Source organism: Trichoderma evansii (assembly GCF_050947405.1).
Source record: "Trichoderma evansii strain SZMC 28006 chromosome Unknown GGI43scaffold_4, whole genome shotgun sequence".
NCBI classification, from domain to species: domain Eukaryota; kingdom Fungi; phylum Ascomycota; class Sordariomycetes; order Hypocreales; family Hypocreaceae; genus Trichoderma; species Trichoderma evansii.
The window spans coordinates 726,369-736,216 of NW_028145202.1; the positions used below are offsets into that span (position 1 = coordinate 726,369).

Below are 9,848 nucleotides of genomic sequence, written 5' to 3' on the forward strand. Positions count from 1 at the left end.
TATGATGAGCGTTTGGGATGCTGTCTCAGAAATGTATTGTCTTTTTTTTTTTTTGCATATTGCAAGCTCCAGCATATATGATGAATGTCATATATATCTATTTTAACACTGTGGTCTACTGGGACTAGTTTTTGTGCTCTAAATCAAAATTTGTATGTGTTGAGGTATATATACGCCTTCTATTCTATATGCTAAATCCATATCTGCTCTTACTCCAGCTCGGTCAGGTAGTTCTCAGCCTCCAAAGCGGCCATGCATCCAGTACCGGCACTGGTAATTGCCTGGCGGTATCTCTTGTCCTGAACGTCACCAGCAGCAAACACACCGGGGATGCTCGTCTCCGTGGTACCGGGCTTGGTGAGGATGTAGCCTTCGCCATCGAGGTCGACCTGGCCCTTGACCAGGTTGGTAGCGGGGTCGTGGCCTACAGCGTAGAAGAGGCCGCTGGCCTCGACGGTCTCCTCTTCACCGGTGACGACGTTCTTGACGACGAGGTGGCTCATGAGGCCCTTGTCGTCGCCCTTGACCTCGGTGGCGACGGAGTTGAAGCGCACGGTGACCTTGGGGTGCTTCAGCAGTCGGGTGGCCATGGCCTTGCTGGCGCGCAGCTGGTCACGTCGGACCAACACGGTGACGTGAGAGCCGTACTTTGTCAGGAAAGTAGCCTCCTCGGCAGCGGAATCACCACCGCCAATGACGAACAGGGGCTTGTTGCGGAAGATGGGCACGGCGCCGTCGCACACAGCGCAGGCGGAGATGCCGTTCTGCCAGTACTTGTCCTCGCCGGGGAGGTTCAATCGGCGGGCTGAAGCACCGGTTGCGATGATGACGGAGTCGGCCGTGTGGGTCTCGTCGGGGTTGAACTCTGTGCTGAAGGTGAAGGGACGCTTGGAGAGGTCCAGCTTGGTGACGGTGTCGGTGACGATTTCGGTGCCGAAGCGCTCGGACTGGGCGCGCATGTTGTCCATGAGCTCCTGGCCCATGATGCCCTTGGGGAAGCCGGGGAAGTTTTCGACTTCGGTGGTGGTGGTGAGTTGACCACCGGCGGCGGTGCCGTTGGCCATGAAACCCTCGTACAGGACGGCTGTATAGAAATATATGTTAGTACATGTGCGTTCTTCTTTTCTTTTGGTCGAAATGTTGTAGACTTACGCTTCAACTCTGCTCTGGCGAGGTAGATGGCAGCGGTATGGGCCGCAGGGCCGGAGCCAATGACTGCACACGAGAGTTAGCCCAATTCTTCGTTATTCTCTCCAATATGGATGGAGGCAAAAGAGAGTTCCAATAGATAGGAAAACAAAGTACATACCGACAACTTTGCTGTGCATCTTTCTGGTTCCTTGTTCAACAACGGGTGTCTTTGTAGGGTTCTTGGTAACAATAGTAGCGGCAGCGGCAATCGATAGCCCAGCACTCGAACGCAGCGTTCGTCTAAAAGTTGAGGCGAACAGGTTGGGCGATTATTATAGTATAATCTACAAGAAGAGGAAGAGACGAAAAGGAGTGACGTCGGATGGGATATTTATAATGTCGTAGCTCGTGATGCTTGATAATAGAACAAATAGTACGGACGGACGAATTCGGCCAGTTGTTTCTGCAATGCGGATGGCGGGGCTGAGCCTATCGATTGGAAATTGCTAAAAAAAAGTCAAAGACCCCTGGTCTAAAGCACACTGTAGCCACGGCCAAATTTTTTTCTTTGCTAAACCGGCCTGAGTTCGGATTTCTAAGCTCTTCGCGGTAACTCTTCGGCAACTCAGTCTGGAATATGCTGGTATGCGTAGGGAGGCAAATGACTAAGCCTGGTTAGCTGGTGTTCCCTACTATTTGTCAAGCCACATCTAGTGGGAATCTCTTCGAGATTATAGAGAGTAGCTGATAATAAAGTGCTGACTCTAGTTTCAAGGAGTTCTAAAAAGGGTGTCAAGGGTCAAGAGGACAGAAGATAGTCCGGTGACGTGATTTAGGCGCAGGTATGGCATCTATTTGCGATACTATGATAATCTACTATATCCAAATCAACCCCCCTTTTCGGTTTCCAGCGTGCTGAGCCCCTCTCTTCAAATCTGCTCGAGATTAGAGATAGTAGCAGTTTATGAAGAGCTGATTCTAGATTCGAGGATTTCTAAGAAAAAAAAGAAAATACGATGTCAAGGGGATAGAAGACAGTCTAATGACGTTTTCAATGCAGATGCTGGCATCTATTTGCGATGCCGCATAGTAGTACTATATCCAAATCAAACTCTTCCCCTTTTCTAGTGGTTCTTAATGTATATTATGGGCTCTTCATCGATGTCCATCTTCAACTCCATCGCGTATCCCAAATTTAAGTCCAAGGCCACTTATATCTCTCTTGAAGAACTTTCCAAAGTTCCTCAAATTCTCATTGATCGTGGCCTTGTCCGAGCCGCTCTGGCTAGTGTTGCTAATGTCTCTCGCCGCGCTAAGCAGCTTCTCGCCCAGCGATCCTGCATCAAATCTCGCTGAGCTGCCTCCCAGAGAAGTAGAGGCTGTGTTAATTGCACCCAAGCCGCCAGCACTGCTGAGACTGGATGTCAACATCAGCGGTGTCAGCAGCGGAGAGTTCTGAGAGAGCTTATCGTTGGAACTGCCGTCACGGTGGATTCCAAATAGCTCAATCAAGTGAATCTGATCCATCTTGCGCACACCCTTGAGCTCCAGGATCTTCTTGAAGTTTGTGTCTGAGCGATCCGCAATATGTATGAGATACGCCTGTACAAGACCCTCTGGCGGCGACTGGCGAACTTGTAGCGTCTTGAGTAGAGGGTCCATCCGGTTCATGCTTTGCTCAACTCTCCTTACAAAAGTGGCAGAAGGTGTTTGCTGAGCTGGTGATGGATTGTAATATGACATCAAGTTTTCAAAGGATTTTGTAAGTGCGTATTTGTCAACAAGCATCTATCAAAATTTCGATTAGCTCTTCATTGCCCACGTATTCCTCTAGCCATGTCAACATGTCTTACCTGCTGAGCTCCGACCTCGGATATTGGTCGACATTGAACAATATTGTTGATAAAGGCCGTTACTAGATGGTCTACGAGGTTGTCGCAGAATGCCCTCGCGTACTGCTGCTTCGTAACAATACCAAGAATTTCTTCCGTTTTGCTGTTGACGTGGTTAACAAGCTCACCCACCCAGGAGCTCTGGTCTCCTGCGCTGTCCATCGTGCTCCAGTTGGTATTCTTCATCTCTCGCCAGACTCCCTCGCAGTCTAGCTCAACAATGTGCACCAAAGCCAGCACAGCAGCGCTTGCCACGCCCAGGAAAGCATCGGATTGAGATGATAAATCTACCTTGGATACCAACTCTGGATCAATACGCTTCTTGATATTCTCTTCCAGTTGGTTTGTGTTGATATGCCAAAAGTCTGCTGTATTCAAAACCAAAACCGCATCCTGCATAGAGGGGCTCTTCTGTCCGCTCGACTGTAGTTTCCGCAGCAACACCTGCTGAGCATACTCGTCCAAGTATTTGGCAAATGTTTTTGAAAGATCCAGCAGGCGATCGCTTGTAGACAGTTTCGCGCACTGAGACAAGGTCAACTTGTAGAAATGGAAAAGCTCTAGAGCCGAGGCAATAACCGTCTGGGGCGTGAATTCTTCTTCTGGAGGAATGAGAGACTGCGTGCGGTACTTTGGTATCATGGCGGCGAGCTGTTTATCCTGAGATTCCACCCAGAGACTCAGATATGGCTCAAAGGCCACTGATATGAGGCCGTTAAAGTTGTGTGACTTCTCCTCTGTAGAGCTTAGAGTGTCGATGCTGGCTCTTGGGTCGTTTGAAAAGTGCTTCTCCAAGCTTTGTTCGAAATTCAAAGTCTCTTGTAGACAGCTGAGAAGCAGGTTGACATCGATCTTGTTGCCATCTGGACGCCGCATACTACGCTCCAAGATGCCCTTGAAGTCATCGCGTGTGCCGTCGCAAAAGGCGGTAGCAAGTGTCTCATGGACGCGCCAGTGCGTAGGAAATAGAGCGGCATGGTCGTCTTCGTGCGTCTTCATCATACGCTTGAACCACGCATATCTCCGTCCAATATTGTCCAGATTTCCCGCCTCGTCGTTACCCCGGAATACCTGGCGATACTCTCGCAGCTCAGTGTTAATATACCAGCTGACAAGTCTGGACTTGGCCGACTCTCCCAAGGCGTCCATGACCAGGCATGCTTCTACCAAGGTATTCTTCTTGGCGTTGACCTCCCCCTTTGTAAACGCCATCTCGAAATCCTCGCAGACCTGCTCCAGTAACTCTCTCTGCAGCTCGGACACCTCACGGCTCAGCGTCGCGATCTGCTCTATGCTCCTGTAGCTGTTGAAATGTTTCATCAGCTGCAGCACAGCCTGCAACAGACCGGCACACTCCCGATATTGTCTCGTCTTCGCAAGGCCCCTCAGCTGCTCATACGCCGTTGTAAGCATCTGCAGGCGTTTCAGCGCCGTCATGCTCAGCGTCAGGTTCTTCTTGGTGCCATCCAGCCGCTTGATATCCGCCGTCATCGATGTAATATTCTGTTCTGTCTCTATCGCTCGCGACCGCACTGTCTCGATTTTGCGAAAGAGCTGCGCAAGCTCCGTCTGCGCCGATCGCATTCGCTCCAGGCTCGAGTCTGGCTCGTAGGCCTGGGCAGATTCGAGGGCGTTGATTTCGTAAGAGAGTTCATCCTGGCGATATCTGAGAGATTGGGAAACCTGGCTTATCGATGACACAGCCGAAGGGTGCGAAAACAGGAGGTTGAGGTGGTCAATGGGGTCATAGTCGACTGTGCCATAAGATTGCTGTTAGTAGCGAGGACAGCTGGTCAGTCGGGCATGCGACTTACTTGCGTCTAGACTTGATGCAGAGGGATCCGCGAGAGAGCCATTCATATTTATTAGTTAGTTATTAAAGGGGCTGAGAATTGAATAAAAGTGCCTGCAACAACGATGATAAGTGACAATTCCGCCAATATTACGGAGCAGCGATTGTGTTGTGTTGCGGATGCTTAAGCCGGTGTCAACCTGGAACGAGGCAGTGTCTCTTAGACATGGAGTAGCTCCTGATCGGTACACAGCCTTACCAAGTGTGGGTTAGCCCAATCTTATTTATTTTTAATTTAAAATGGGTCTTCAATGACAGCTTTGCTTTTCTCTATTAACTACGAAGTAATGTCACCACATATTACAAGTAATTCTTCATACAGTAGGCAAGTTTCTGAGTGGCCTTCTCATTGTATTATATGCGGCAGAGGCGATATTATGATCACGGGATGCTAAAAATGCATCATATGAAAATTCAAGAGGCGAATTGCCCATCGGTATTATGTACAGTGTATTATTGGCTATTGTTCCTAACAGCTATTCTCGCTTTATGGTGCCGCTATGAGTTTTTATCATACGCTTGGCATACACCACTTTATTCTTCCTCGTCTTCCTTATCTTTAGAACTGGAGTCTTTGCCCTTCTTTTTCATAAATCGCCATCCGCTCATACGGCTTTCTTTGGAATCCCTAGACTTAGCAGGGCCTAGAGAAGGACTGCTTCCTACGCTGTCGTAACTACGACCGAGCTGAGAAGCATCCTCGCCTAAATCGTCAATATCTCCAATACTGGAGCGATGGTCGACGGACGCGTTTCTATCCGAATGAGTTGCGCTGCCGGGTCCCTTTTTAAACAGTCCAGTGTCTTTGCCAAGTCTATTTGACAGGCCAAACTTGCTAGAGCTCCCCTTACGGAACAGCTTCATGACGACATTATCCGCATCTTTGGGAGCCGAGTCAGCGTTAGAATGGAGGTCGGACGGCGTGTTGGATAACGTCGAATCAAGCGTTAGCGATTCGTGAGATTCGGCAACTGAAATCTGCGTATGAATGGAACGAGCGTCTCGAGACTCTCGTGTATCAGAGGGGGAATCGTCCGAGAAATGGGGGAACCCCATGCTCGGGGTCGAAGGTTCCTTGCCCTTCGTCTTGTTCCCTTTTACTTTATCTTTACTTCCTTCTGTACTCTGAGAGACGTCTACGTCAGATTCTGAAGGGTGGTATCCAAAGAAAGTTGGGGCCGCAGGATTCAGACGTTGGTTTAGAGATTTTAATGCGGTCGGCGGGCGAGAGCCAATCACTCCAATCTGGCTGGGTGAGGTCTGGGGATCAAGTAGATCATCTTCGTCCAATATCACATCTTCTGCAGAGGCCAAGGTGGTAGTCAGGATAGATGGCGATCCGTGAATAGACGGACGCCTAGAGCCGCTTCTGGAAGGCCATCGATTATCCGGAGACCATAGTCGATTCTTAGTGCTCAGTAGCCCTCCCTGCTCTCCCTGAACTCCCTGAACTCCCCATATAGAACCACTGTCAGTTGATGGCCTCGGCAAATCGATGGAGGCAATGGACGCTGGCCGGGAGCCATCGACATCTCCTTCACCGAATACTCCACCACTTGAGTTGTTACCGAATGGAATGAATCGACGCATCGAGAATGGTCGGCTTGCGGAGAAGGGTGTCCCGGTAAAGTTGTCTGGCCCAGTCGAGTTGCGGTTCATCCAGGAAGAAAAGTTGATCTTGCGGCGATTTTCCAATATTTCCTGCTCATCTGTTCCCCGAGGGAAGGATTGGCTCTGGCCTGGCTTTAGGGAACCAAGCGCCGGGCCCATGTCGTCCGCAGGCTTAGGACCTCTGTTACGCAACACAGCCAAAAAGTTAGATAGCCTGTGGCCCGTGGCTGGGGGTAAAGTAGCCGAATGAATTATCCCCGGTGAAGTCAAAGATGGTTGCCCATCGTCGTTTTCAGAGTATTGCGGGAATGGGAGATTTTGTGAAGACCCATGGGGGCTTGCAAATATGTTAAAAGGTGGGCTAGCGGAAGCTGGGGACTGCACCTCTTCGTCATCTCCCTGGGAAATTGACTCAGGCAGAAAGTCATCTCCGTGCTTGAGATCAGGCTCTTCCATCTCATCAAATATGTTAGAGGGAAGAAATGAACGAGCTGCCGATGGGCTCAAGGGGCCATTTGCCTCTCTAAGCTCAGCTTCTGTCTGGGGCTCGCCTTGGCCGTGAGTCGCTGTTATGTCCATGAAAAGTGCTGGGCCGAATCCAGAGTTTGGAAAGCCGGCAGGTGGTGGATATCCAGGCTCGGAGGGCATAACTGGACTTGGTGATGACATGTCCGCGTTGCTCAGGCGCCTAGGCCGAGGCGGGGGAGACATCTCAAAGTCCACAGTGGAAGCAGCCCCCTGGTTGAGATATTCCAGATTGGACTGTTCAATCCTCAGCTGCTTAGACAGTATATGAATCTGTTGGTCCAGCTCATAAGTCCCCTTGGATTCTGCAGCCCACCGCCCATGCAGCTCTTTCCTCCTGGCATCCCAGTCCCTCCTCAGTTTGAAATCTTCCTCTTTCCACTGCTCGTCAGGAGCATCGGGTAGCTCTTCTCGAGCTGCCTTGAGATCTTGTAGTTGCTTTCCTTTATCCTTCAACTCGGCTTCAAGTTCAGCACATTTATCCAGAAGGTCAACATTCATCTCGTCCAGTTTTCGCACGTCTGAATCTCTTTTGTCTGCCAAGGCCGCCTTTTGTGCATCAAATCCTTCGCGATCTCGCTTCATACGGAGTGTCTCGGTGTCAAGTTTTGAGACATTATCCCGCACCTTGGACTTCTTAGCTTCCTTATCTCGCAGTTGCTGCTCCTTTTTCGCTCGATCCTTTTCCGCTCCTCTCATCTGCTCCATAGTAGCTCTCACCATGGCCTTGAGCTGGGCCGTCTGCTCTTCTTTTTCTTTTAATATTTGTCGCTTTCGCTCTTTCTCCCCTTTCAGCTCCTCTTCCTGCTGCTGTGAATCTGCCTCATCTTTAGCATAAAGGGCCAATGTGTCGTCAATCTCTTTTCGGATCCCTTCGAATTTGCAATTCAGTTCGTCCAATGACATTTCAGGGCCATCGAAAATTGGAAGTTTAATATGTGGCTGATCTAAGCTCGCTACGGATGGTGAGTGGCGACGGTTGATTGTATTTCGTCTTTGCCCAGGCGCAGTCCCATTAGGCTCGCGGGAGTTTGCTGAGTTCTCGTTAAGGACCGGTGCAGCTTCAACCGTCGGCATAGGAAACAAGGCATCGTCGGAATCGTCGCTTTCATCCTCGCCAGGGCCAAGTCGAGGTTGTTCCGGGTCCGTAAAGTTAGTAGGGAGTCGTGAATTTCCCAATAGCGGCCTCCCATCTTTGCCAAAGGTACGCAGTCGTAGAAGAGCACTGCCGGCTTGGAAGTTATTAGGTCCAACAGCAACAACACGAACGTTGTAATAGTGATTGGGTTTCAGTCCCGTCACCGTAATTGCCACCTCGTTGCCTGGCGAATCGCCCACTGTTGCAAATCAGAACAGTCAGATAACTTTGCTTCACTCCACAACCTGCCAACAAAACATACCATGTACTCCATTGACTTGAATCGCATATTTCTGTACGGGCCGATTGCTAGTTGGGCGAGTCCAACTGAGAGTAGCCGCGTCGGATCGAATGCCAGCAAGGCTAACATCAGGAGGTTCAGGTATATCGACACCAAGAATATTAATAAGTTCGGGTACCGGTTTCCAGAGAGTTTGCCATCCGCGATGGAGCAGCCTGTTTGTAAAGAGAAAAAAAACCATTCAGTTAGCAAGACGAACTTGAATCTCGCAAGTCACAGCAAAAGCTGCCAAGTAAAACGGGACTTGAAGCTTGGGCAACGTCATTGGAAAGGAGGGGGCTAACCAGAACACGGCACCAAGGGTGAGAGCCATCTTGAAGTGTTGAGCAAGTAGGGCATCGAGTTGGTAATCGAGAAAGGCCTCGTGGGCGCCGGTGTACATGCGCGCAATCACCTGGCGAGGATCGACTAGGACAGCCGAGGCGCTGACGAGGATGTAGAAGGCTTTGCGATGGAAGGGCTGGGGACTACCGAGTCCCCAGAATCCAACAGCGCTGAGGGAGAGAAGCGTCAGGGCTGGAAGCTCCCATGACATATTCTCAGCGCGCTGCCGTCAGATGGACTGAAGCAGAAATGCCGACGGAGGATGTCGGTAGTTGGAGGTTTGCAGACGGGAGAAAGGACCGTAGCAGGGCTGGCTGGTCTTGGAAGCGACCCCAGTAAATGCGGGCCGCCGATTGGACGGCGGCTGGAGGGCTGGACTTTTTTTTTTCGCCGGGTACGTTGGAGGCGCGACGCCGTGCAAGATGGCGAGAGCTGGCACGGCCTCGCGTGGGTAAAACGGTAAAACAGTAAAACAGCTGGCTTCGGCAGAGAGAGACACTTGGGGATTGCACTGTGCTGCTGACCGCCCGGCGACTTGCAGCCCTCTCAGAGGAATTAAGGCAAAAGCAATGATAATGATGCGGCGTGAGAGCTACCAGCAGTAGCTATATAGACTGGTGTGAGGATGATGTAAAGGGCTGTGCCGCCACCAACTTTGAGTTTTGCCCTCGTGGGAAAAAGGGATCTAAGGTAAGGGGATCTAAGTTAGTGGATATAACCTTGGGAAAATAACACGAGGAAAAAACGAACAACATGCATAAAGCCTTATCGCTTCGGCAATACCAACTTGCTGCAACAGACTTGCACCGGAAAAGCGTATTTTTGCGGCCCTCAGGATGCAAAATGTGGATCAAAGTGACGATCCTTGCTAGGGCAAGTTGCGGGAGACCAAAATAAGTAACAAATAAGGCCTTCACGACGAGTTAATCGATGAGCTTGGCGGCTTGGCGGCGAGTGAATGGGAGAGAATAAGATCCTAAATGTCTTATCGGGCGGTTCCCGCATTAGGCAATCATTGAGACAGCAGCTGTTGACTTATACGTGCTTTCTTATATATATCACGAAAGCGTCGCA

General features: G+C 50.3%; 3 protein-coding genes across 3 annotated transcripts; all 3 read right to left on the reverse strand.

Annotated features, from left to right (window-relative positions):
• Positions 1-54: 54 nt before the first annotated feature.
• On the reverse strand, positions 55-1,807 carry GGI43DRAFT_286950 (thioredoxin-disulfide reductase TRR1). The gene is made up of 3 exons (XM_083201309.1): positions 1,310-1,807; positions 1,153-1,215; positions 55-1,084 (listed from the first exon to the last, which is right to left on the reverse strand). The coding sequence occupies exons 1-3, from the start codon at positions 1,326-1,328 to the stop codon at positions 210-212; spliced, it is 957 nt and encodes a 318-aa protein (XP_083063226.1). The 5' UTR covers positions 1,329-1,807; the 3' UTR covers positions 55-209.
• Positions 1,710-4,747, reverse strand: GGI43DRAFT_286973 (Vps53-like protein). The gene is made up of 2 exons (XM_083201310.1): positions 2,985-4,747; positions 1,710-2,919 (listed from the first exon to the last, which is right to left on the reverse strand). The coding sequence occupies exons 1-2, from the start codon at positions 4,605-4,607 to the stop codon at positions 2,287-2,289; spliced, it is 2,256 nt and encodes a 751-aa protein (XP_083063227.1). The 5' UTR covers positions 4,608-4,747; the 3' UTR covers positions 1,710-2,286.
• A 592-nt stretch (positions 4,748-5,339) lies between these two features.
• Positions 5,340-9,500, reverse strand: GGI43DRAFT_287074 (uncharacterized protein). Its single transcript, XM_083201314.1, has 3 exons — positions 8,735-9,500; positions 8,412-8,605; positions 5,340-8,348 (listed from the first exon to the last, which is right to left on the reverse strand). Exons 1-3 carry the CDS (start codon positions 8,983-8,985, stop codon positions 5,410-5,412), a joined length of 3,384 nt encoding a protein of 1,127 aa, XP_083063228.1. The 5' UTR covers positions 8,986-9,500; the 3' UTR covers positions 5,340-5,409.
• Between the last annotated feature and the right edge of the window lie 348 nt (positions 9,501-9,848).

What these genes read in the sequence shown, in the direction of transcription:
- GGI43DRAFT_286950 (XM_083201309.1), bottom strand. An exon ending in CGCCAGAGCAGAGTTGAAGC is followed by an intron (nt 1,085 to 1,152) that starts GTAAGTCTACAA and finishes ATTTCTATACAG; the next exon opens with CCGTCCTGTACGAGGGTTTC.
- GGI43DRAFT_287074 (XM_083201314.1), bottom strand. Translation starts at nt 8,985, where the DNA reads ATGTCATGGGAGCTTCCAGCCCTGACGCTTCTCTCCCTCAGCGCTGTT. An exon ending in ACCCTTGGTGCCGTGTTCTG is followed by an intron (nt 8,606 to 8,734) that starts GTTAGCCCCCTC and finishes CTTTACAAACAG; the next exon opens with GCTGCTCCATCGCGGATGGC. An exon ending in TCAAGTCAATGGAGTACATG is followed by an intron (nt 8,349 to 8,411) that starts GTATGTTTTGTT and finishes GATTTGCAACAG; the next exon opens with TGGGCGATTCGCCAGGCAAC.
- GGI43DRAFT_286973 (XM_083201310.1), bottom strand. Translation starts at nt 4,607, where the DNA reads ATGCGATCGGCGCAGACGGAGCTTGCGCAGCTCTTTCGCAAAATCGAG. An exon ending in CCGAGGTCGGAGCTCAGCAG is followed by an intron (nt 2,920 to 2,984) that starts GTAAGACATGTT and finishes AAATTTTGATAG; the next exon opens with ATGCTTGTTGACAAATACGC.